Below are 24,566 nucleotides of genomic sequence, written 5' to 3' on the forward strand. Positions count from 1 at the left end.
GCTATTTTTAAGTCAAAACAAAAGGGTAAAATGAGGATATTGGAGAACTGCTGCTCCCCGGGGTGTTGGGGAGGATCAGTATGTGCTGTGATGGGAGGTGCTCGTGTAGGGGTGTGTGAGATGGGGAACAGGGCAGAGACTCCTGTGTGTACAGTGTCTGTAACCTGTAACCTGCAGGGGTGGAGACTTGCATGGCTCTTGTTTTGCTTTTGGAGTGAAACAGCAGCGTGTGCTTATTCATCATTCTCTTTTTGTTCCATATAAGTGACTTTGAATACACTCTGGGGTCACCCAAAGCCATTCACATCAAATCCGGGGACTCTCCCATGGCCTACCTCAACAAAGGACAGTTCTACCCCATCACGCTCCGGACAGCTGGAGACAGCAAATGTTTACACTTGTCCTCAAATAAAGTGAAGGTAAGAGACAAGCTGACAATTTTGCTGACACATGCTGTAATCAGACATCCAGCAATTGTACTGGCCTGGGAAAAGAGCTGAACGAGAAGAGTAATGGCTTTGTGGCTCATGTTGGCTTAAAGCAATGAATGGGATGGATTCGCTCATAGCAAGCTAATCCTCTGATGCACAGCAACAGCCTTCATGATCCCTGGCAGTTGAAACCTTTCACAGTAAGGTCAGGGATGCACAAAAGGCCTCCCTAGCCGATGGCTGGCTGGGGGCCCTTGTGGGAGGGTGTCTGAGCTAAAGAGAGGTTCCCCATCTTGCTCCAGTCATGTGTGGCCAGGCCTCAGAGCCACCCCTGAGCCTAAGCTGAGCTTGAGTTCCCAGCAAAGAAACCCGGTCCAATCCTGAGCAGTTCTTAGAGATATCCTCACTGTGTTACAGAGTGTGGTGATGATTGTTTTTGACAACGAAAAGATCCCGACGGAGCAGCTCAAGTTCTGGAAGCATTGGCATTCCCGCCAGCCCACGGCCAAGCAGAGGGTCATCGACGTTGGTATGAGCGGGGCTGTCTGGGTGGGGTTGGTAACTCTGAGCACCATTTTACTACATTTCCAACACACAATAACACAGCTGAAGCTCCAGAACCCGGCGTGGGGGCAGGCAGGAGGAGCAGCCTGATCTGCTGGCTTCAAGTCCTTTCTGGCTGAGGAGCTCTTGCAGGTTTAAAATGGTGTTTGCTGAGTGTAGGGACATGCGTGAGGCGCCCAGGGTACAGCAAAGAGCCTCAGTCAGAGAGACAGAAACTGCTGAGCAATTCTGACTCTTACGGACGTGACCTGTGGCCTCTTGGAGTCCAGGAATCTGAGCTAGAAAAGGTTTCTTGTACTACTTGTCCTTCTCCACTGCCACCACACAGGCTTTACAGCATGTCATGCCTGGCCAGGCAGAGGTTTTGTCCATCCAGCTGAGCACCTTGCTGAGCACCTCGTGCCTCAGAGGAGACACACAGTTGTTTGAGTTTAGAAGCAATCTGCATTGACTTTGCATAACATCCCTGCCCAAACAGCAGTCACCGGCAAATACCTTTGAGTCATTTCTGGCCTACCCCTCATGTATGCACGCTGAGGTGTACCCAGCGGTATCAAGGATGGCTTCGTTATATTACAAGGCTTCTTTTAGCCTTGGAGTGAGTGAGAGGCAGGCTTTGAGGGAGTGGAAGACCTAGGGAATGGAACCAGTTTTGCAGCCAGAGTATAAACTGCTTCTTCATTGCATTTCAGCTGACTGTAAAGAAAACTTCAACACCGTGCAGAACATTGAGGAGTTAGCCTACAATGCACTGTCCTTCGTGTGGAACATCCACGAGGAAGCAAAGGTACAAACTGCTTGTGGAAGGGATATGGGAAGCCTTGGTCCTCAGCAAAGCTGAAGTCTCCTTCCTGAGCCCCAGCATGCTCCCCCTGCTTCTCAGCTGACAGACAGAGTTTCAAATCCAAACAATGCCATTCCAGTGGCCCCAGGTACTGTTTGTCTTCCAGGCCAGTGGGGAAGGACACTGTGCTTCTCTGTGTGTTTAAGCATTGCCATTAGCTAATAAACACGCTGGGTACACCTGAGACTGGCTCAGAGATGTTGTTTTAGTGCTGATGGATAAGTCTGAAGAAACCCTTTTGCAGCAGGCAGCCTGGATCAGGGCTCTACTCACATGTAGGTGAAGCCTATTTAAATAAACCATAGCTGAGGGAACAAAGACCCTCCTTTCAAGGCAGCATTTTGATGCAGAAATGACTGACGACCCTTCTGTGGCTTGTGTGATGTGGAAGGGAGCCAGGCAGGTCACAAGATCCCTTTTGACCTTAAAATCTGTAAATATAAACATCTTTCCAGCTCTTCTTTCTCTTCTGCACCTCTTCAGAGTCTCTCATTAATACTTTGTACCCAGTGTGGATTGAAAGAAGCATATCAAAAAAGATGAACTATCTAAGATAAAAAGAAAAGCATAAATGCCCCATCTCTCTGAAGCTGGCAGCTTGGGAAAACTCTGCTTTGCTTTGGGATCTCAATAAGCCCTTCTTTTAGCCCAAAGGCGACCTTGGTCTTTTACAACCCAAGAGGTTAACAAATGTCTTCAAGGCAAAGTTGTCAGAAATGGAAATATGTCAGGTATGTGGCAAGCCCGCGGGGGCACCTCAGCAAAACTGGATTTAACTCTTAGCAGAAACTCTGTACATGCACTGGCCTGGGGCAGGGAAAGGTGAGATTTCAGAGAGCTGTGAGGCTGGGAGTGCGCAGAAGGGGCAGGTATTTGGGTCGTCTAGAGCACCTCTTGCTTCTCTTTTCAATTAAACTTCACACCACAGTTAAGTGGTTTTCTTTTCTATATATAGGTACTGTCTAGATCTGACGTTAGGTTTCAGGGCTGAAATCCTCCGGCAGTAGGGCAGAGCCCTACTGAGGGAACTGTGGGAGCAAATCTGTCCCCAGAGTCTAGGGGAGATTTCAGGGTCACACAAATGAGTCGGTAATTTGGAGATACAATGAAGATTGTATCTGTGCTCAGCTTTCCTTCAGAAGTTTCCACTGGAGGTAACTCCATCCTCGTGATAAAGGAGACCAGTGTGAGGAGAATATTTATTTAGGTAGCAGCAATGATGTGTAATTGCTGAAGCTGTAGTCTAGCCCTCCTCCCTCCTTCCTTCTCTCCCTCCCGCCCTCCCTCCAGGCCATTCTTGTCTGAGGGTCCCTTGTTCAGATCAGAAATACCTGCAAGGACATCCCCAGGCAGACTTTGCATCTGGTTTGACACCTGACTGAGCTGTGGGAGTGCGAATAAAGAGATGGGGAGCTGCAGTGGGTGTGGGGAGGCTGTGGCTAGGAAGGGCTGGTGGTGGGAGCTCCTGGCTAATGCTGGGAGGGTTGGAAGGATGTCTTGGTCTACTTTTGTTCCTACCCACTGCTTTCATTGCTGTAGGAGAATGATGTTTTCAGCACCAAAAAGCTGTATCAATCCCTGTTCCTGTTTGCAGGTATTTATTGGGGTGAATTGCCTGAGCACTGACTTCTCCTCCCAGAAGGGAGTGAAAGGTGTCCCTCTCAACCTCCAGATAGACACTTATGACTATGGCAATGGAACCAGCCAGCTGGTGCACCGCGCCGTCTGCCAGATAAAGATATTCTGCGATAAGGTACAACACTGCTTTCCCACCAGGTTGTCCAAGAGGAATTTTAAACTGGTGGCCAGTGACTCCAAGATTAAAAAACCCAGAAAAGTTGTGAGAGCCTCGAACAGCCCAGAGCTCAGGGCTGAGGAGCAGAGATGGTGCCTCCCCTCCGCTGGGTGAGACAGGGCAGTGGGGATGTGTCTGCACTGCTGAGGCCCTCACACAACAGCCAGCAGAAAGTTTCCCCATGGCAAACCTAAATGGGATCGTGCCTCATAATAAACTCTATTTTTGACAGGTTTTTAAACAGCAGAAGAGATGAGAGAATCCTTAGAGGTTCTTCCCCAACCCCAGATATCTTCCCGTGGAAAAATTGCTCACAGCTATTTTTGTCTGACATGAGCATTTTTGAGTAATGGGCTGACCTCCGAGAGATGGCCACTAAACCCTCTCTTGCCAATGTAAGAACTGTCAATGTCCTAATTTTAGCCTTATTTTCCCCACAGGGAGCAGAGAGGAAAATGCGGGATGATGAAAGGAAACAGTTCAGAAGGAAAGGAAAATGCCTGGACTCCAATAACAACGGTCAGTGCTAGTGCTAGTTACCCAAGCCAAAGCGTGTTGAAATCCATGTAGTCCGTTAACTTCCAGGAGATCTGGCCCTGGGTATTTCCAAGCCTGATGAAATCAGCACCACTCAGATCCAGCTTGTCAGTCCAGTCCTTCCCTGGCCTCCTACAGGGACTCTCAAAGCCCTTTATTAATACTGACAAACCTTCCTGAGTTGTCCTGGGGCCTTGGCAGGGAGCAGAGCCTTCCCATGCGGAGCAGCCCTGGACAAGCCCTGGAGACCCAGTTCTGCAGAGTCCCATCTGTTTTCTAATACATCTCTTGGAAGACCTTGGCCAGGAGCTTCCCCTCCTCTGCATGTGACTGCCTCTGAAGGTGCCACCTGAACTGAGATGTACTGGACTTCTCATCGCAGGTCTCAAAGGCTGTTTGCTCTCCGGCTTCAGAGGGAATGAGATCACGTTCCTGAGGCCAGAGACTGACCTCGAAACCCAACCAGTCCTGTTCATCCCCAACGTCCATTTCTCAAACCCGCAGAGGTGCGGCACGGTGAGTCCCTTCCAAAAACAGCCACCCTGTTGCCCTCATCTGTCACCCCCATCATTCCCAACTGATCAGTCCCCCAGACATGACCTGTGGTATGTAAAAAAACAAAACCAAACCACAGTTCTTCTGTGGAAATGTGGTGAACTTGAAGACGTAGCTGTCAGGAGTGGCCTACGTAGTCATGCGCCAGTGATGGGCAAGACAGCCTTTCCAGGTTCCTCCCAGCCAGATACTCCTGTGGTTTACAGGGATCATGTGCAGCTTCCACAGAGGACTGGAGGGGTAGCAAAATTAAAACTATAGTAAAATGCGACCGTATCAGTCCCTGTGTGCATGGGACATCTCTCACTTGTCCTCTGCCCTTCTCTAGCCCCTTGAGCCTAAGGAAACCTAGACCCAGTGTCCTTCAGAGCTCATCAGGATTCCCTCAGGAAACAAGTGTCTTGGTTTGTCAAAAAGGGGGAAAAGCCACTTGTGACAATACTGTAGTGTCCTCTTGCAGCATCTGCATCAAACCCAGGCACTAGGAGAATCTGGTCGGGTTTCATTTAATCTAAGAAACACATGCAGATGTTTGGGTTAATGGTGTAGGAAGATGATGGACTGGGAGGAGGGAAATCATGTTTGAGATGTGCCTGCGCTGCCTTCCCCAGCTTCACTGGCACTCAGTGATACTGTGCAAACTGATCGATGTTCCTTTCCTTCCAAGGTGCTCCCTCCTGCTGCTCCCAACTCCACAAACAGGTAAGGATGCAGCAGTTTGGGCTTCCCTCCATCAGCTGCTGTTTCTCTGGGTATGTTGTGGTGGTTTGATACCCACAGGCAGTATCTATCTACAGGTGCAAAAATAACACAGCACAGTGTGTCCCCAGTGCCCTTGAGTGTCAAAATATGTGTTAAGCATTAGCCTAGAATGGATTTAAGGAATGCAGAAGCACAGATAGGTTCCTTTCCCTACCAGTGAGCCACTCCAACACGAGTCTGGTCCACAACTGTCCTGCTGTTCTTATTGAGACAATGTGAAATATCACAGAACTATCACTGAAGGGTTCAAGTAACCAGGAGCAGATACTGCTCTAAAATAAACTGGAATGGAGTAGAAATCACACTTGTAATGTGTGTGGAGTGGGGAGAACCAGCGTTCACCCAAGGCTTGGTGCACTGCCTGGTGATATCAATAAAGCAACAATGCCAAGAAGGTGCAACAGGCTTTTGTCTGTGCTGTGATTCCAGAACCTCTGCCTGCACACACTGATCTCCTCGTGTGTGCTGTGCAGAAGGTGCAGCTCTGGTGAAGACTCTGCTGCTGTAATTACAAGCCCAGTATTTAATTGCTGGAGGTTTGCTGGAGTAACTGGTTGTTCAATCAGAAGTTTGTTGCTTTGTTCCCTGCTCCCGTTCTGTGTGTCTGAGAGTGTTGTGTTCCTTTTGCTCAGGCTGCCCCTGAAGCGGAGCGGTGCCTCGTTCACGGAGGAGTTTGACCCAGTTCCTCCAAAGCAAACCAAGGAAGAAGATCCTCAGAGAGGTAAGCCCTGGGATGGAACTCTTCTTGGATATAGTGTCTGCTTTGATTCAAGTAACCTCGGATCTTGAATTGCACGAATTGAGAACATGCCGAGAACATGCTCTAAGAGTCCTGGGTCAGTGCTGTGCTTTATCTCTTTCAGTCTTGTTGTACGTGCGGAGGGAGTCAGAGGAGGTGTTTGATGCTCTCATGTTGAAGACACCAGATCTCCAGGGCCTCAGAACAGCTGTAAGTGTTATCAAAAACTGTGGCACATGAATGAACTGCAGGTTAAAGGGCAGTGGCACTTAGTGTGCAGGAAGCTGGATGTAAGACTACTCCTATCTGATGTCTGCTTTCTGCTGAGAATGGAGATGGAAATTGTGAGTAGCAGGTGAATTCTATCCCCAGGCCCTGGCATGGGCTGTGTTGTTAGTGCTGCAGCAGGGAAGAACACACCTTATGGCAAGAAGTTTTGTTCAGATCATAATATAAGTCTCCTCTTGTGACAACACATTCATATTTTCCATTGTCAAACACCCTCTCCATTCTCAGGGCTGTAGATGTGCAGTCCACAGCCAGTTCTGGCCTCCTGCTGGAATTCCCTGTGTTGTGTTTGAGGAGAACACAGACATATTTCTGTGATGATTATCAGCAGCATCTCCGATAACCCATCTCTCTTTGGAGCCTGCTGGGAAGAAACAAACAGTAAACCTCCCAGATTTGGGGGGGCTTTATGGCTGCACTTCAAGCTCTGTTGGTTTTACACACTTTTTAAACATAGAGTTTGAAAAATGTCAGCACAGAGGAGCCTTTGCCATCTTTTCCCTCCCCCATCCCTCACCACAGAGAGTCAGAAACTCTGCAGAGGCTTGTGAAAAAGCTACAAAGCTCCTGCACCCAAAGCCCCTAAGGGAGGTGCCCAGGAGAGCGCTGCAGGTCAGCTGAACCTCAGCAGAACCTGCAGGCTGGTGCCTCCACAGCAGACACAGTCACACACGTCCTGTGGTTCCTCTCACCTTGGGTTGCAGCAGGTTGAAGCATCGAGCCCCAGACAAGCCGGGGAGTGAGGGAAGGAAGATGAAGGTTATTGCCCAAGGTCCCTGGCCTGGCAGTAGCTGTCAGGAGACCCAAGGCCAGGCTGCAGCCACCCCTCTGCTCGCTGCAGGACCCAGGCTCAGATTGTCCTGTTCAGATCATTGCTTTGGTCTTTCTTGAGAGGGAGGGGGGATCATTTGCTGCTGAACACTCCGGGCTCAGTGTTATCTGTGGTTTTTATCATGGGAATTTCATTTTACAAGTACAAAGAATTGCTGTGTTTTCCCTCACAGATTTCAGAAAAATATGGGCTTCCTGAAGAAAGCATTTATAAAGTCTACAAAAAATGCAAAAGAGGGTAAGTTAACCTCTCCTCTGCTTTTACCCTGTGCTTCTAAACCCACTCTCCTGGTACCCTGCCATAGGCTGACACAGCGTTTTAACAAGATAATAAAACATGAAGCCATGTGAGTCTGTGCTATTTGGAGCATATAAAACTTGGATCTTTCTGGGCTTTAAAGATCTGGGATAATGCTTGTTTGTATTATATTTATTTGGAGTGTAAAGTCTCCCAAGGAAAGGAAGTTGGATGAAGGAGGAATGTTTGGGTAGTTTAATGGGTGATCCTTTGTGTCTCAGTCTGAAAGCCCGAGGTTATGGAGAACTTATCTTACTGCCATCAGAGGTACAAATGTTTGCTTCTCCAGACCAAGAGCCTAAATGTCCCTGGCTCAGAAAGAGACTGAACTGGCTGAATAACACCATGGGCAGCCCGTGTCTGTTCCCAGCTTTGCCATCCCACCCCAGACCAGGAGGTCAACAGGAAACCTCACACTCGCTTTGGAGGTGAGGGGACCCACTGGCTCTGATCAGCCTTTCTGGGCACTGGTAGCTCTTGTGCAGCCCCAGTACAGAAGTGTAGGTCCCACTGGAGACACTGGTCAGGAGCTGCTGGGAGACCTGCAGAGCTCTACAGGGGGTTCAGGTGGGTTTGCAGTAAATGAGAAATGAATTCTCAAGTGCTTTCAACATGGTGTTTATCAGTGACTGATCCATAGGGATCTCCGCCATGGCTGAGGGAATGGTGCTGCTTTGCATGAGCTGAGGTCCAGCTGCTGCACATCCCATGGAGGGCAGTGGTCTTGATGTGGAGCCAAGAGCTACTTTCGGAAATGTTTTCTGGACTGAGAACTCCCCCTGGGTTGTCCCCATCCCTGGCAGCAAGTTCTCCGTTCAGCTGATGGAAGGGGAACGACTCCCAAGCTTATTCCCATAAAGCTAAACCCAGAGCCCTTCTTGCAGAGCGAGCGAGATGTAATCAGCTTTGCGAGCAGCGGTGCCTGCCTGGGAGATGAACTCATTGTTGTTGCTGGCCCTGGCCCAGAGTTTGGGCACGGGGAGAGACAGGCAGGAGTGAGGCTGCTGGCAGCGCTCTGCAGGGGCACAGAGCCGGAGCTGAGCCCCTGGGAGCTGAGGGCTAGTCCAAAGCTCTGCTTCTGCATTTGCTTCCTGGTGACAGTGGGATGAGAAAGTCCTAAAGCTCTTTGGATGGGATTTTCCCACTCATTTGGTGTCACCATAACTTGATCCCCGTGAGACGTGGCCTGTTTGCTGCAGGGGAAGTGGAGCTAAAGTCAGGCTTGGAGGCAGCTGCATAGTGGGAGGGGAGAGAAGGTGGTTTCTCCTCTGTGCTGTGATGTGGTGTCACTGAACTGGGAAGCAGCAACCCCCTCACCTCTAAATCCACAGCTGAGCAACCTCTTCCCCTTTAGGAGAGTTTTTAGATATGGTCTTAATGTTAAGGTGATGGGCGGGCCATAGTGAGGCATCTGAACTGGTCAGGAGGCTCCTGCCCCTGTTCCTGCAGTCGGGGCCTTGGTGCTGCCAGATGCTGCTCATCCACTGGCCCCAGAAATGGAACTTTCTCCCCCAAAGAACAAGAGCAGCACTGGCGGCCTCGGGGAGGGGTTTGTCCCACACACCTACAGCCAGAGCCTGAGCACAGAGAACAGCAGCGAAGCACAGGGGTGGTCAGTTTATTATTGCAGCTTCGGATGGAGCCAAACCTCAGGTGTGTCAGCCGTGGTGGTGGCTCGTGATGTGGCCACCACGGGTCATAAGACTGTCATCAGACAGCAGCTACTCTCGGGCAGCTCCAGCTTGGGCTGGGTTTACTGAACCAGCATCCGTGCAACAGGGGAGATCCAAGCACTGGTGAGTTTGCAGGCGGACCCCGAAATGGCACCACATCAGGGGAGAGGCCACCAGCACCTCGCTGTGCTTTGGGTTTGTTCGTTACTTGATCTGATAGGTAGCGAATGATGTTTAATAATGATTGGGAGGGAAATCAGGCAGATATCCTCTCCATCCCTTCCCCAGAGGAATCTAATGAGAAGAAAAGGCAACACTTGGAAATTAGGCTAAAAAATAATCCATTGACACCTGGTTTACTAAGAGCTGGACATGAGCGGTGGCCCTAATTACTGCTGGAGTGTGGGGACACAGGACTTTCTCCAGCCAGACGCTGGCACGGTCAGACACTGTTTCCTGCTCCCCCAGATTTAATTTTCCTTTGAATAATTTCATCCTATTGCTCCACCCTAAACAATCCTCTCCTGGTAATTCCAGCTTGAGGGTCAGATTTGCATCTGTGGTAAACCTGTGAAGCTCGGTGGTACTGCTGGGCTTGGAGTGGTGGGGACTGATGCTCAGCCTTGGGCCACCCCGGCACGATGAGCTCACCCAGATGAACTTCATCTCAGGGTGACTCAGGAGCAGTAAGAAGCGATTTGGTGTCTTGGTGAGGTTTGGTCTAGAAAAACAAAGTAGGGCCCACGTTCCCCATCAACACCCTCAAACCTTTTGTGGTTGAGAAATCAAATGGAAGCTCCACAGCAGGAGCTGCCTCTGGCTGCCTGCCTGCACCCCATCACTGGAGCAGCGCTGCTGGTTGTGACACCCCCCGGGCGGGGGATCGCTGCCTCCCTGGGGGCGCATGTCAGGGGCCTGACTCCCGGGATCCATGGCTTGGCCCCGGCACTGCTCCTCTCCGGTGCCAGGAGGGTGATGGTTCACCCTGGATGGTGTCAGACCCATGTCGCAGCCCCTGTACTGGGTGGGCTGCGCTTCCCCGACTGCACTGTGACAGGCAGCAGCCTGTTGTGCCCCACGGAATGGCAGCACAACCACAAACAACCTGGGGACAGAGCACCCATGAGAGCAACGGGACACCAGGACACAGCTCCTGCCCTCAGCGGAGCGGCTGCGCTGACCTCGGGGGCATTCCCAGAGGGACATGGGCCGTGTTTGTGCCTGTCAAACTGTCAGATGTGCTGGGTGCTCAGCCTGCTCCTTCGCTTGTTTTCAATCTTGGCTCGAGCGTTGCACAATTAATGCTGTTGCCCCATTAGTGACCCCGGCAGGAAGCTGGAGGGGATGCTCTTCCTGCACAGAAATTTGTTCTCTTTGTTCCCTCCAAACTGCTACAAATTTCCCGTCTGGTTTGTGGGAACGCGGCTGGGGGGATGTGGAGCTGCCCCATCACTGCACTACAGTAATGAGGGGTCTTCCCTGGCACAGAACCGCAGCCCCAGGTTGAAATCAGCTGATGGAATGTCTCCTTCTCCCCGAGTCTCCATGGAATTGATGCCAGGTTGGAGCTCTCAATTCACACCCTGCCATAATCCAGAGTAATTTCCCCGTGGAGCAGACGCTGGGCCCAGGCATGTCTGGGTGGAATTGCGAAAAGCTCCCCAGGAGGCTCCTGTCATGTTGTGGCTTCAGTTAATTACCAATGGCTGAGCCCCTCCGATGGGGTGGACGCGGCAGCACCTTGTCCCTGCCAGGGCTGTGGCTCCCGGCAGCCTGGCACAAGGAGTGGCTGTGGAACGCAATGCACATCAGGAGCAGGGCAGTAAAGGGAATTTGTAATGGGAATTCTGTGTGGAGATGTTTGGGAGCAGGTCTGCCGTCACCCAAGACGGTGTCAGTGTCGGTGTCAGCATTTCCCATCCATGGCTGGGGACCCCAAGTGTCCACCCCTCCCGATCAAGCTGCTCCACAAACCTTTCCTTGTGCTGCGTTTGACTCAGCCCTTCTCCCTTTCCCACAGGATCTTAGTGAACATGGACAATAACATCATCCAGCACTACAGCAACCACATGGCCTTTCTCCTGGACATGGTGGAAGCAGAGAACAAGTTCCAGGTCATCCTCAAGGAGCTCTGAAGAGCCACAGGCAGCACTTCTGGGACTTCTCTCAAAACCGGCAAGTTTGACCCAACAGAACCTGCCCAGTGCCTCGACTTGGGGCCTCTACTTGAACCGCTGCCTCTGGGAGGGCAGCGGCTGCTTGGGAGCTGTTACCCTGTGAACACGGAACTTCGCTCTGTCGAGTTGTTTATTATTATTATTATTTTTTATTCTATTTTATTTTATTCCCTTCTGGCGACGGGCCTGACCCATTCCACAGCGGGACAGGGACTGGCACCGAGGTGGCTGCCAGAGCCCAGGACTGCCTCTGCTCGCTGTCAGCCTTGCCCTGTGCCCGATCCACCCCGAGGCTTTGGCTTTCTCCCAAAGCACCGGCACCTCGGAGCGCTCCCAGTGGGGTGCAGCCCGGCTCCAGGCTCCTCTGGCCACGCTCAGAGGCTTTGCAGATGCACCGTTGAATGGACACTGCCTGTGCCCGTGCCCCCGGCCAGGCCTCCGACTGTAAATACCACCAAGGCCTCCACAGCCCCTGTTCGTACATTTCTGACCTACGGCTCCTTTTGTATTTGAGACATGTATAAATACCTTGTTTTGTACTGGACGGAACGGTGACACAGAGCATTTCAAACACGGGCTGCTTCACATTGCTCCGTGAACTCCTTTTGTAACTGTGTTGTTGGTTTTGTTGTTTTGGATATTCCGTAGTAATAAAAGTTCATAGATGGAAGGTTGAACTGTCTCCACCCGGCTCCGGGGGTGGGGTTGGGAAAGGCCACGCAGGAGCCGGCTGTGGAAGCTCCTCACACCTGCCTCTGCTCAGCCACCAACCCCTCGTCCCTGCTGCCATCTCCGCAGCGGCTTCCCCTTAGGAACAAAGGTACCGAGGGCAGCCCTGTGTTACCCAGTTAATCGTCTGACCAGTGAAAACTGGGGCCTTTCTTCCCCCCCAGCTTCATCTGTGTCATATGTGCCTGAGTCCCATGAGGGGAAGTGAGAGCAGCTCTGCTCCTGCTGGGAAGGGGGGTTTGAAATGATGAAATGCATCAGGCTGGTGAATTTGGGATTACTTAAGCATTATTGCAATGAGGAGAGCCTCTCAGATGAAGCTCAGATAAATCTGAAGGCTTATCAACCTTTGTTGATCTCTCCCAGCATTCTGCACTCCTTCATATCATAAACTCCTTCTTCTGCAGGATTTCCCTGTTAGTTCAGCAAGGCCAGGTCTACAGCCCTGCTATAGCTGAATGTCAGCTCCAGTTAAAGATGAGCACACCAGGAATCCCCAGCGCTTGGTGTTGATGCCTGTGAAACCTACAGCTCCCCTCATCTGGCAGTGCAGGAGCTCTACCCCACAGCAGGACTCGGTGCAGGGCACCAGCACCCGCAAAGGGTGAACCCGTCCTGCCCGAGCGCAGGGACTGGCGCCAGCTCTCAGGTGAGAATGGAGGTTTCCTGCTGCCTGTGCAGAGGGAGGACGTGGGGCTGGTGGTTCAGGGGAAGCACCAAGTCCTCCACACCACTGGAGAGGCCCGAACACAAGGAACCGGCACAGAGCTGGGGGTGCCCTGATGGCTTGCTCCAGGTTTCCGTGCAGTGGTAGTGCCCTCCCCGAGGAACTGCTCTTGGGAACGCCCTGGCAGCGAGGCCGTGCTGTGGGGTGCTTTGTGTGTGCAATGATATGGGCTCCTAGTGAGCCCTTGACCTGTGATTAGTTGCTCTAAAAGTCTAATCTTGAGGCTAATTTCTTACCTGTGTAAACACAGCACTACCTGTCTGATTCTCTTCCCACTTACACTACTCTTAGTAGCATTACTCCTAATTTACACAGCAAAAACCTCGTGTTGTAACTTAAGGTTCCCAGCAGAACAAGGATGGATTTTGCTGGGTTCACAGGGTCTGTTTCACACTTGGTGTGAACCTGCCCAGCCCTGGCTGGAGCTGTGTGTGTCTGCACCCTACAGACCACTTCCCCCAGCTTGTGGGGTGGCGGCAGGGAACTGGCGCTGCTCCTGTGCAGGTTCTGGGTAATCCCAACATTGTCAGTTTAAAGCAGGGTCATGCTGTGTGCAGGGAAACGCCCCCTCCAGCCCTGCCGGGGGTGGGGGCTCTGCTGACGGGCTCAGTATCGCTTGTCCCTTCCAGCCAAGGCGGTTGCGTAAAGCAGAGCTCCAGATATGTGACAGCATTCTTGAGTCTTTGCCCGGAGCCCACCAGTTCCTTTTGAAGATTGAGATAGGAGCGATGAAGGTGATTCACCTCCGAGCGAGCAAAGGTCGTGTGAAAGTATGAACCTGCTTATGCTTTGCAGAGGGCTCACACTGACAAACAGGAGCAGCTTCCTCTGGAGCCGGGTCTGCTCCGGACGATTGGCAGCTGGTTTGCGCTGACTCGAGCCAGAGATGCTCCAGGTAACTGCTCTGTGTGGTGGTGTCCGTGCACTCGCGTGTCATGGAGGCTACACACATGTTGGCACAGGTCTGATGCTGGAGGGGGAACCATGTGGCCATCCTCTGAGCAGGATGTGCCCACACTGCCCATGTCCCGTGTCCCTGCCACAATAAGAGAGGCCTGCAGTGATGGAGCTGAGCTGGGTGGCAGCTCCAGTGGGTACACTGAGTCCCCTGCACCTGTTTCCTCTTTGGTTTATCAGGTGAAAGCACCAAGAGTTTTTTGCAGTGCCCAAGAGTTGTATTAATTATTCAACACCTACAAATCCGGAAGCTTTCAAGTCCCTTTTAGCTAGTGAGCATGTTCTAATACACAGCACCACGCACCGCTGATGAGCTGCTGCGCTCAGCGAGTGAGGACGGGGCTGCTCACTGTGAGTTAGTGTGTGCTGTGCAGAGCCCTCTTTGAGGATCCTTGCTCTGGGGTCTGGGTTCTGCTGGTCCGTGCTGGGCTGTCAGGGCAGGAACACTCCCCACAGGCTCTGGGTGAATAAAGCAGCACCTGCAATGACAGAGATTCATAAGAAACACCAGCTTGTGAGCTGAGTTGTGCAAGAGCCCTGCTATCCCCAGTGCTGGGTGGAGGGCTCTGCTCTGCACTTCTGCAAACACCACCCAGTTTCTGTGTCTTTATTCATGCTTATTCATTCCTTGCATCATCAAGCAAGCAGCTGAGGATCTCGGTGTGTGGTGTGGTTCTCCATCGCTATAAAGAGAAAAACAGCATCCTGTGTTTTCTTAGGACACCCACACATTGTGTTGGGAGATGCCCTGGTGCTGAGTTGGTATTGGAGGGGATGAAAGACACAGGAAAATGAACTTCTGTCTCCATCTGTTTCACAGGGTGGGTGAGTCGGTGCAGGGCCCCCCTGCTCTGCTCCTCACCTGTTTCCTCAGGTAGTTCCTTGGACTTTTGTAACTACGCTGCTGGGTGGTGCGATGAGTACTAAGCCTTCAGCTGTGTGAATGTCCTGGTGTCTTCAGCTGGGAAGTGTCCTTGGCCACAGAACTGGAGTTTGGTGCTGACACTTGGCATGTGCAGACTTCAGTTTTGCTTCCATGTGGGTTGTCTTGATGGTATGTTTGACTGTGGCTCCTGTGCAATGGGAGCTCTGGGGCTCTGGCTCTGAAGCAGCCCAGGCACCACCAACTGCTGAATAAACCAGAAATAAAGCAATAAAGCTGCTGCTTTGTATCAGCCACTGATTTAACTGTGAAGTATTTTCCCTCCCTCTTGTTCTGCTCATTGTGGTATTGTACAGAGTAGTTCTGTACATATTGTGCATTCCTGGGGGCAGAGGGCTCAAGTCACCTCTAACCTCACCACCAGGAGCTCGATCCAGTGGAGTTTTCCTCCTTCTGTTCAGGCTGGAGTGGGAAGGAGCTGGGGGGGGGGGGAGTTTAGCAACAGAGGAAGGCTCCGAGTGGCTTTGTCTGTGTATGCACTGATGGTGCCCCACTTTCATGCACTGACAGGGTACTGCATGGGCTTCTAATCAAATTGGCATAAAAGACTGCTGGAAAGGAAAGAGGGCATTTCCCCAGCACCTGCAGGAGGTATTTCTACCCCTTCCCCTTCCTCTTTACCATCTTTAACAATCATGGGCCAGATCTTCAGCACAAATGAACTGCCCTCGCTCTGTTCCTTTAACCGAAATGCTGGCTGAGGATCTTGTCCTTGCTTAGTCAGCAGAATAGCTCTGGGGAGTTGGCTGCTCATGCCCCGTGTTGCAAGTCTGGGATATGGTCTGGATGTGGCCCCAGAAGAGCCCATTACCCCACTAGTGCTGCCCCAAGGGCCCTGGAGAGACTAATGGCACCAGCGTGTGCTCCCGCTGTCTGTGGCTGGTACAAAATCTGCAGCTGGGCGAGTTCAGACACTAGAAATAAAGGCAGGATCGCTGCTGTCTGCTCTGCAGCCCTTCAGTAACCTCCCACGAGGATGGAGAATCTCAGACGAAAGAAACAGGGCAAGAAATGTGAGTCTGAGTAACTGAAAAAATAATGTTACTTGTGCCTGGCAGCAAATGGCCACCGGGCAGGGAGGGACAGGATCCACCCTGGCCATGCCCAGCTCTGCCTCAGCCCGTGCCCAGGCAGGAACGGCTCAATGCAAGGAGAGCGCAGCAGGGCCTGACCCTGCGGCCACCTCTCAGCACTGCTGATGTCAGGGTGAGGGCTCAACACCCGGTTTTACTCAGCTTGATGCCAGGAAGGCTCTGGTGAGGCTGGTGGAGGACAGGCCAGCCAGAGGGGTGTAAACCCAAGGATACCACACTGAGGTGCTCTGTAACGCCGCACTGCTGGAGGAGGCCCTGGCCTCCCTCCCTGCGAGGGCTCCTCTTCCAATCAAACAGAAAACCATTGCAGGTGAAATGTCTGTTGTACCAACAGCCAGAATTTGTGATAGTTTTACACAGGCACCAGAACTCACAGAACCTGTTTGGCAAATGCACTGACAGCCAGTGACGCTTTAATGGCCTTTACATTGCAAACATGAGTCTTTCAATCTTGCCTTTAAAAATAATATTGTAAAATAGGCACCAGCAAGTTGGACAAAGAGCTGGCAGCCAGGACTCCAGCGCTGCTTCTGCCATTTGCTGCTGGGTGGCCCTTTGCATGATACTAAACCATCTAAAGGTGTCAGAGATGCTATGCTCTGATCTTGTATGGATTTAGACACCTGGTGCTCATAAACATACTGTCCTCCATTCACAGAGGGTCCTGTGTGCCATGTGTCTGAGTTACATGTGTTTCAGAAGCGGTGTGTGTGGTCAGGTGTCCCCATGCCTTGGCAGGGGAGCTCTGCTAATTTCTGTGCTTCAGCTTTTTCCTGTGGAGTAGGCAATAGTGCTGCTCCATCAGATCTGTGTTTTGCCATCTCTAGGAGGGACAAGCGCTTTAGAACAATTCTTACCTTCAGCTGGCCTAGGAGCCATGCTCTGTCCATTGCTGTGTGTTTCAAACACCCAAGCCCTGCTTTGGAGGCCCATTGCAAGCCACAAGGTTGTACTGCCCAGGAGAAGGAGGATCTTTGCAAGGTGGGGTGGCTGGAGCAGAGAGATTCAAGCAGAGTTTCTGCCTGTCAGGAGAAAAAGAGGTTTGAGGAACTTGTCCCACACTGATGGGGTTTTATGTCTGGAAATCAAAGCTGTGGTTTCCATTAAGTCCCTGGGGAGGTGGAAGCTTAATCCTCCTAAGATAGAATCTTTGGGAAATGATCTGGGGGAAAAGGGGTCTAGTTGCAATGCCACAGACATCCTGCTTTGTTTATTGTCAAATAAAGACTTGCCAGTGGTCCAGCCTCTGCAGACAGCCGGCTGCTCTGCTGCTCCAGAGCAAGATAGCGCTGAAACCAAGGCAGTGATGCCAAGTGACTCCAACCCGGAGTTCCTCCCATTCTCTCCCGCTGAGTGGAGCAGGAGAGGGAGCAAGCTCCAACCCCAGCAGCTGGGTGTGGAGTGTTTTTGTGTTTTCTGATAACACAGACTGGCGATCTTCTCTCCTCACATTTAATTTGCCCTTTCCTCTAGCCCTCTGTCCTTACCCAATGCCACTTGGCATCGCCTCCCTCCCAGCCTACAGCTTCCCGCTGTTTTTACAAAACCCTGTTATAAGATACAGCTGCTGAGAGATGTAGTAAAGATACAGCTCTTGGGTAAGGAGGGCCGTGGGCTTTCTCATGTTCTCATTCTTTTCCATGGTCAGGAATTTATTGTTGATCTTAATCTTAGGCCAGGCAACGTCACTGCATGGTGACAGTAAATTTACTTGAACAATTTGCTGATAGGCAGATTTGTTTGTCTTCTCATGAGGATGCTGAGGGGGAGGAGGGCTTGGGAGAAGGGAGTTTCCTTTCATGCCTTTTAATCTCTTTGAAACAAGCAGTAGGATGGCAGACGGGGGAATGGCAGTTCTGGCTTGAAGGAAGTACTTGAGACTTTTACAAGCCTCTTTCCAGCTCTAATTCCCAGCCTTAGCAGGGGCTGAGAATTTTTACCCATCAGGTTCCTTGAGATGCTGTGCAGCCACGAGCTGCCCTCACCATTCCTGCCCAGTGCTTCCCAGGTTGGACTCTTTATGCCCAGTGTGTTCCTGGGGGTGAGTTTAGGCACTGGCAATGAAAGAGAAACATGGCCAAATGCTTAAAGCTCCTACTTGGGATATGATACATCTTTTTCCAGGTCATGTGTGCTTTGGCTTCTTGATCTGCATAGTGGGGATAAGAAATCACCCCTACATCATAAGGGTGGTGCGGTGTTTAATTACTGTTTGTAAATGTCTGAGAGATCATCTGATAAAGGTACCTCTGATACAGTGCTCCAGGGTGTTATCAACCCACACTGCACTCCGAGGCAGCGCACTGTAACGCTTCCACCTCTGAGCCTGTCCCTGTAAATCTGTGGCAATAACTGGCCCCACTGGGCCAGGCGATGTGGTGGGACACTGCGGGAGCACTCTGCTCTCTGACACGTTGTCCTATGTCCCATGAAAGTGGCATCTCGTCCAGGTTGGACTGACCTGAAAGGAGTTTTCTTTGCTTCCTTGGTAGGTTTATGTGGCTGATCAGTTGCAGGCTCTGCAGTAAATCTGTACGTCTCTGTCAGGCGAGAGGTCTTTGGCTTGAAGCAAGATGGGAGACACCTGGATGAGAGAATGGTTGGTGTTGTAGTGACCTACAAGACAAACAGGAAAAGGATGTAAATACCAAACCGGGCTGCAACAGTGGCACTGTTGCAGAGTGCATCAGTCAGTGAATGCAACAGAAGGAAAAAGAACCGGTATAACAGGACTGTGTGGGGAAATCACTTCTGAATTTAAAAAGTGCTGTCCTGGGCAGAGCTTATTTCGAGGGACACTGATAAGGCAACACTAAGCTTAGTCCTGATCATAGGAATATATGGAGATATTGGCAATTTTAAAGAACATACAGGAGAACTCACACATGGTCTAACTCGTAAGATCAACTACAAGGCTACGTGCCCTCCCACTCCAGGTCTGAAGCCTCGCCACACAGTGGGCCAGGAACAGACTATTGCAGCTACAGGACTGTGGATCTTGGTACATTATGCACTAACGTGGCTTCTCCTGAAGCCTCTGGCATCTGATTTGTTGTGGGGTGTTCTGGTGATTCCTGATGGCTACTCTAAACTGTCAGGACTGTTTCTGGATGGTTTCTCAGCAGAGGTTCAAAGGGATCTACCCAGAGCTCTTGGAAGGGACTCACCAGTGTCCTGACACCAGCTTAAGTCAAACGTGCCTTAAGAAGCTCTGAGTGACCTGAATTTGTGTGAGATGGTGCTCTGCACCCCAGAGGATCAGAACCAAAATCACCAGCAGCATCTTTCCTCCCAGCTCAAGGCTCGATGGAGAAGGCCACTTTCTACATTTAATCCTCTTGTGGTTTTGGACATAAACACTGTCTGGCCAGAAATGTTGTTGCTTTGCTTGCAGAAATCCAGAGGTCTCTTTCAGAAAAAGAAAAAGGGCTTGTGAATGCCTTTAAATTGACTTTACCTGTGGGTAATTACCAACAAAGGAAAACCCACATTTAAAATCCAGTTGTCTCCATCGTGAGTGATTGTAATGATACAGCTGCAGGCAGTATTAGGGCCAAACTCTGGGAGTGCTTCCCAAGTGTAGGTAAGTCTCTTTGTGACTGCCCAGCATGCAAAGGTTGCACTTACACAGACGCCGAGGACTTGAATTCTTGCAGAGAACGTGGCTTTGTGTGTTCAGCTGCTCTCAGGCTCCTCTGATGTCAGCTCTAAGTGACCCGTTTTGCTCAAGCCACCAACTGAGCACCAAAGTCGAGGTGGCGCTGCCAAGACACCAAGGGGGCACCAGTGAAAGCGCTGCAGAGGCAGGGAGATGTGTGCGGCTGCAGGGTGGGCTTTGAGCTAAGGATGACTTGAAGAATCTGTATCTGGGTTTGTTCAAGCCTGCAGGTATCTGCTGGAGAGTCTGTGCCCTCCTGCAGCTCGCACCAAGCTCAGGGTGCAGCTTTGTCCTTATGCTGCTCGCAGTCCCCAAGCTCCTTAACCTGGACAGAGGTGCCAGAAGTCCCTGGGGAAGCAGATCATGCTCTCCTAGAGCCGCCTCCTGCACTCTCAGCCCTGGTGTTGGCTGCAGCTCTTCTACAATCTATGCACAGAAACATGCTTCATCCACAGCTCCTGAGGAGCACCACGCTCCTGAGAGAACTCCTGTCCTTAGAGGGAAAAGGTTATATGAGCTACCCAAAATCACAGACTGGATCACTGGACAAAGGGAAAGACTTGCCAGGTTCCCAGGATGAAGCCTTACCTCCTGGAATGTGGTGCTCTAAGATTTAAAACTTTTTCTTGCTGGCTGCTGAAATGGACTTTTTCTAATCAAGCTGTAGCTGGAGAAAACTTCTACTGGTCAAGGCCAATTCAGTGATGTAAGTGGAGGAGTCCAGTTCAAGCACAAGAGTGGGAAGGTAACAGGAAGACACCGGCATTAAAGATTCAGCACAAAAACACTGATCTTTTCCTATTTCTTTCTCATGTTTCCTGCATAAGCAGGTGTAGTGCCTACAGAAGTCATGATGTTTAACTGGCTTTACTTTAATACAGGGTTTGGTCCCACAGCTGAAGATGGCTTTGACAGCTCCGGACACTCTTTTCCTGGGTTTCACTCATTTTTTCCTCCAATATTTGTCCATTTTCAGCTGTCACTGCCTCAAAAGCAGGTCCTCCACTTACTGGACAAAAGTTCCCTTTTGCCTGAGAGCAGTGACCATGTAAAGACTGCAGGATCTGTCCACCTTCTTCTTCTCAGATGTCTCTTTGTCTATAGTCATAAATTATCAGACACTGACATCTTTTAAATAGATAGTTTCCTGTTCTGCTTCTTGTAGGTTAGATATTATCTCCTACAGTAAATCATGAGTCAGTGATTAATTCAAGAAGGCCGTTCCCAGAAGCAAATTCTTACAATGTTAAAATTAATATGATGCGAAGCCATTATAGTATGATATAGAAAATAATTATGGCCTGCAAACCAGTTTAATCAAGTGGGAACGTGCTGGCGCAGGTACTCGGTCAGAGTGAGTCATCCTCAGAAAGTTCAGCCTTAGCATATGGGTTGTGTGAGTGAACAGGATTACCCCATGTCAGCTGAGGCTGGTAACTCTGTACGTGTGCTCTTTGCACACCCAGCTTGTGAGGTAAGACATGTTTGTTTAAAACACCTTTGCTGATGTTTAAACTAGATCAAATTACTATAAAAGCATGAATTGCTTCAAGAACATGCATGCAGCCAGTTAAGATGTCTCAGCTGATGAGTGGCAGCTTATTAAGTTTATTAAATTGTGTTGTCTTCATTGTGTCTTAAACAGCAAAGTCATCAGATATTCTGAAGAGTCAACATGCGGTGCCTCACCACGCAGTAGATGTGGCCGTCCTGCACTCAAGGCAGTTTAAAAGGGGACTGCTCACTAGGAAATGGCTGCAATGCAGACATGCTGTGCAGAAAAAGACTAACACTCTCTCTAAAGAAGAACAAAACAATCTAAAAGTAATCACAGCTACAGCAAGACACCATTGAAGGGACAGAGAAGTCCATTAGCAGTGCATATATTATTATAAACTATCTGATAATTGTTAATAACACTTTGGGGTTTAACATCTTCCATATCTCAAAACATTATGAATTCCTGTGGACTAAAGCTTACGCCACCCAGAGAAGCTTGGTCACGGTGGCATGGGTGGGGAGCAGCAGGCACAGAACAGTTAAGTGACTTACACAAGGGTGAATCAGCAGCTGGTTCAGGAACTGAACCGGAAGGTGAGGTCCTCAGCTGATACAAACTGGCACAGCTCCACGGTGAGTGGAAGGGCACAGTCCATTACCTCACTTGTACGTACCCAGACCTGATTCCCAGCTCTGAGGTTGAACCTCAAAAGCCAGTACCTGTTCAAGATGTCATGTTCACCTGCCTTGAGCTTCTTGGCAGCAGTTCCCTGTAACCAACCAACACAGGCTGGGTTTCTGGGATGAAAACTCCCGGGATGCTCTGGGGTCTTTCAGTATGAAAGTCAGTGATGTGGCAGGGACAGGGGTTGCTGCTGTCCCAGGGTCAGGGATGTGTTCTTCCTCCCTTGGTATTGAGGAGTTTCTGCCTGGTGCATGCTCAAGATCTGCTTGAAAAGGTTAATGCAGAATTAAAAAGGGGCACCTCTGTGTGTAAGCAAAGGGAATTTCAACCCCAGTAGAAATGTAAAAGATAAAGCATATGAGAAAGCAGCTTAGAACAGCTGTTGGACTTCCACCTTACCTGTAACTGACAATAAGGAATCTTGTTCCTTCTTGTCTGGATTTTAGAAACAGTACAACAATAAACAGGTATTGCAGACGTAGTCAACAGTCAGTTAAAGACCAGGTCCACTGAAGTCAACACAAAGGCACGAGGTGAGTTTAGCAGCTTTGGAAATCAGTCTGAAATAAAATGCTTCCGCTTACCAGCGAAGGGAAGTATCCGGTTCCTTCCCTGGACAATGAGGTGCTGTTGATCTCTGCAGACTGATGAGTGACACTATTGAATCCTGGACCTGGGGTTTCATTCTAGCAAGAGAACTATCCCACCTGCTGCCCGAGCTGTACCAGTGACCTCTTGCTGCAGTAACTCATTGTTTTTAAGCTGTGTATCTGTTGCTCCAAACTGCTTTCATGGTAAAATATCACCCCAGGTTACACATGGGAATGAACATTATTTGTAGTTTGTACATCCCTTCCTTCTTTCAAGTTGAAATTTATTGGGGTTTAAGTTTTTGCTGATATCCTCCTGTTTTATATGATATGGAAAAAGCTCACTGTGTCTTTCTTCTTAGTTATCTCACATACATTTCAAACCATCTTCTTTTTCTTCCCTCTAAATTAACCATCTTTAGCGTTCTCAGTCTTTACTGGGACTCTAACAGTCCTATCTCTTATTTCTAAATTGAGCCTATCTCTGCTCTAGTCCTTTGTTAGAATTAGGGTGGCCAGAACTAAAGGTGACATTCCAGCTGAAGAGGCACCAGCAGCAGAAATGATGGGATTCTTGTATTTCCTGTGTCGTTTTCTAAGTCATTGCTTGCACCCCCAAATTTTATGCTTTAATTGTGATTGTGCTTTGAGGTAGATGCCTTTATTGTTTCAAATTCTAATCTTTTCATGCAGGTCTCCCGATGCATAGAAAACTGCATGAAAAATTGTGGAAAACTGAGTATTTCTGAGTATGAGGAAGATAAAATTTCTCTGCTGTCTTCACAGCAATTTTTATATACTGGGAGCCATGGCAAATCCAAAATCTCACCCTTAACATTTGAGTTGGACCCAGTTAATTCAGCCTGTGGGCAGAATGCAGCTCTGCAGTCACCACACCTTCCCCAACTCTGCTCCCAGAAATGGGCTTTTCAAAAGAGAGGCCTGGGCAGGATTCTATTTATAGAGCCAAAGAAATCAAAGCCCGCCTGTGCCATGCATGATACCTCCAGCTTCTCAGATGTGGTCCCATGAAGTGCTGAGTGCCCTTGGTAGCATGCCCTGCTTCTGCCAATCCCAGGAGAAAAAACAGTGGGACTTGGAAAGTCTGGGACACCATAGAAGATGAAAGAAATAGCTTTGTACTAACATAAATGGGAAATTATTCCAGTATGTAGGATGGAAAGAGCTGAAGTTCCTGATCTTTAAGAGCATTCTATCATTATGTGCACTTTGTTAATTGTCTTGTCTGCCAGTTACAATGGAAAATATTCTGGAAGCGCCTGGAAGCAATTTAGTTCCTATTCTGATGACTTCAGAGTTGGGTTCTGGGAGTGATCAGATGTCCCCCCAGAAACAGCATGTGCATACTACTGAAGGAAAGAGAACAGGATGGATGGGATTGAACAAGGCAATGCACAGTCGAGAGGAGAAAATAAAGTAGTTTGGGCATTAAACCACGCATGGTTTGGGCATTAAACCAGAGCACAAGGCTGAATGGATTTGTAGAATTTTTTACAGGATCAAGAAGCAGGAAAGATCAAGGTTAAAAGTGGGGAAATAGAAGCCTGTGTAGGATGAGTTGATTAAAACCCACCATCCAGCAGGACCTGTGCTGCTGGTGTACAGCAGCAGCAACCCAGGTGACCTGCTGCCCCTTAAGAAAGGACCAGAAATGGCTGGGAGAGGAATGGAGGCTCTTGCTCTGCTTGGTCTTGCAAAAGAGCAGGCTAAGGAGAAGACTGGATGGGATGGGCAGACAGTGCTGTCTGCTGGAGAACATGCAGTTGATTTACAGTGAGATCATTTACAGGGCAAATCACTCCACCAGTCTGGTTTTCTACCGCAGCTCAGCTGTTTCTTGCTACGTGCATGGACAAGCGTAATAGTGCTACTACAGTGCTAAAAGTAATAAAACCCGAATATGTGCCACTTCCATTAAAACTGGGAATCGGATCCCAGGTCTCCAGTTTGTTATCTGTACACTTAATACTTGCAGATTTGGCCTTTGTCATAAAAATGCCACCTGAGTTATAAAGTGAATGGTCACAAATAATCTTTTCCATGTTTTTCTTTGTAGGAAAATGCTTCAGGACAAACCAAAATTTGAGGTATGTGATGCAACTTTGGGAATTTCAGCAGAGCCACTCTGACTTACGCTGTGTTTCAGCTGAGCCCCTGTGTGATACTCC

The 24,566-nt window shown here is 49.8% G+C and overlaps 1 protein-coding gene across 2 annotated transcripts in view; it reads left to right on the plus strand.

The window, feature by feature from the left end:
• The window catches only part of GRHL3 (grainyhead like transcription factor 3), an 89,277-nt gene extending 77,109 nt beyond the window's left edge, over positions 1-12,168 (plus strand). For both annotated transcript variants that reach the window (XM_030504686.1, XM_030504687.1), the window contains exons 6-16: positions 266-419; positions 849-960; positions 1,688-1,782; positions 3,434-3,592; positions 4,075-4,153; positions 4,554-4,687; positions 5,394-5,428; positions 6,121-6,209; positions 6,352-6,437; positions 7,520-7,584; positions 11,338-12,168. In XM_030504686.1, coding sequence (XP_030360546.1) covers positions 266-419; positions 849-960; positions 1,688-1,782; positions 3,434-3,592; positions 4,075-4,153; positions 4,554-4,687; positions 5,394-5,428; positions 6,121-6,209; positions 6,352-6,437; positions 7,520-7,584; positions 11,338-11,452 — 1,123 coding nt within the window. In that variant the 3' untranslated portion in view covers positions 11,453-12,168. The remainder of the gene's footprint in view (positions 1-265; positions 420-848; positions 961-1,687; positions 1,783-3,433; positions 3,593-4,074; positions 4,154-4,553; positions 4,688-5,393; positions 5,429-6,120; positions 6,210-6,351; positions 6,438-7,519; positions 7,585-11,337) is intronic.
• Positions 12,169-24,566: the final 12,398 nt, after the last annotated feature.

Source organism: Strigops habroptila, chromosome 12, assembly GCF_004027225.2.
Source record: "Strigops habroptila isolate Jane chromosome 12, bStrHab1.2.pri, whole genome shotgun sequence".
NCBI classification, from domain to species: Eukaryota; Metazoa; Chordata; class Aves; order Psittaciformes; family Psittacidae; genus Strigops; species Strigops habroptila.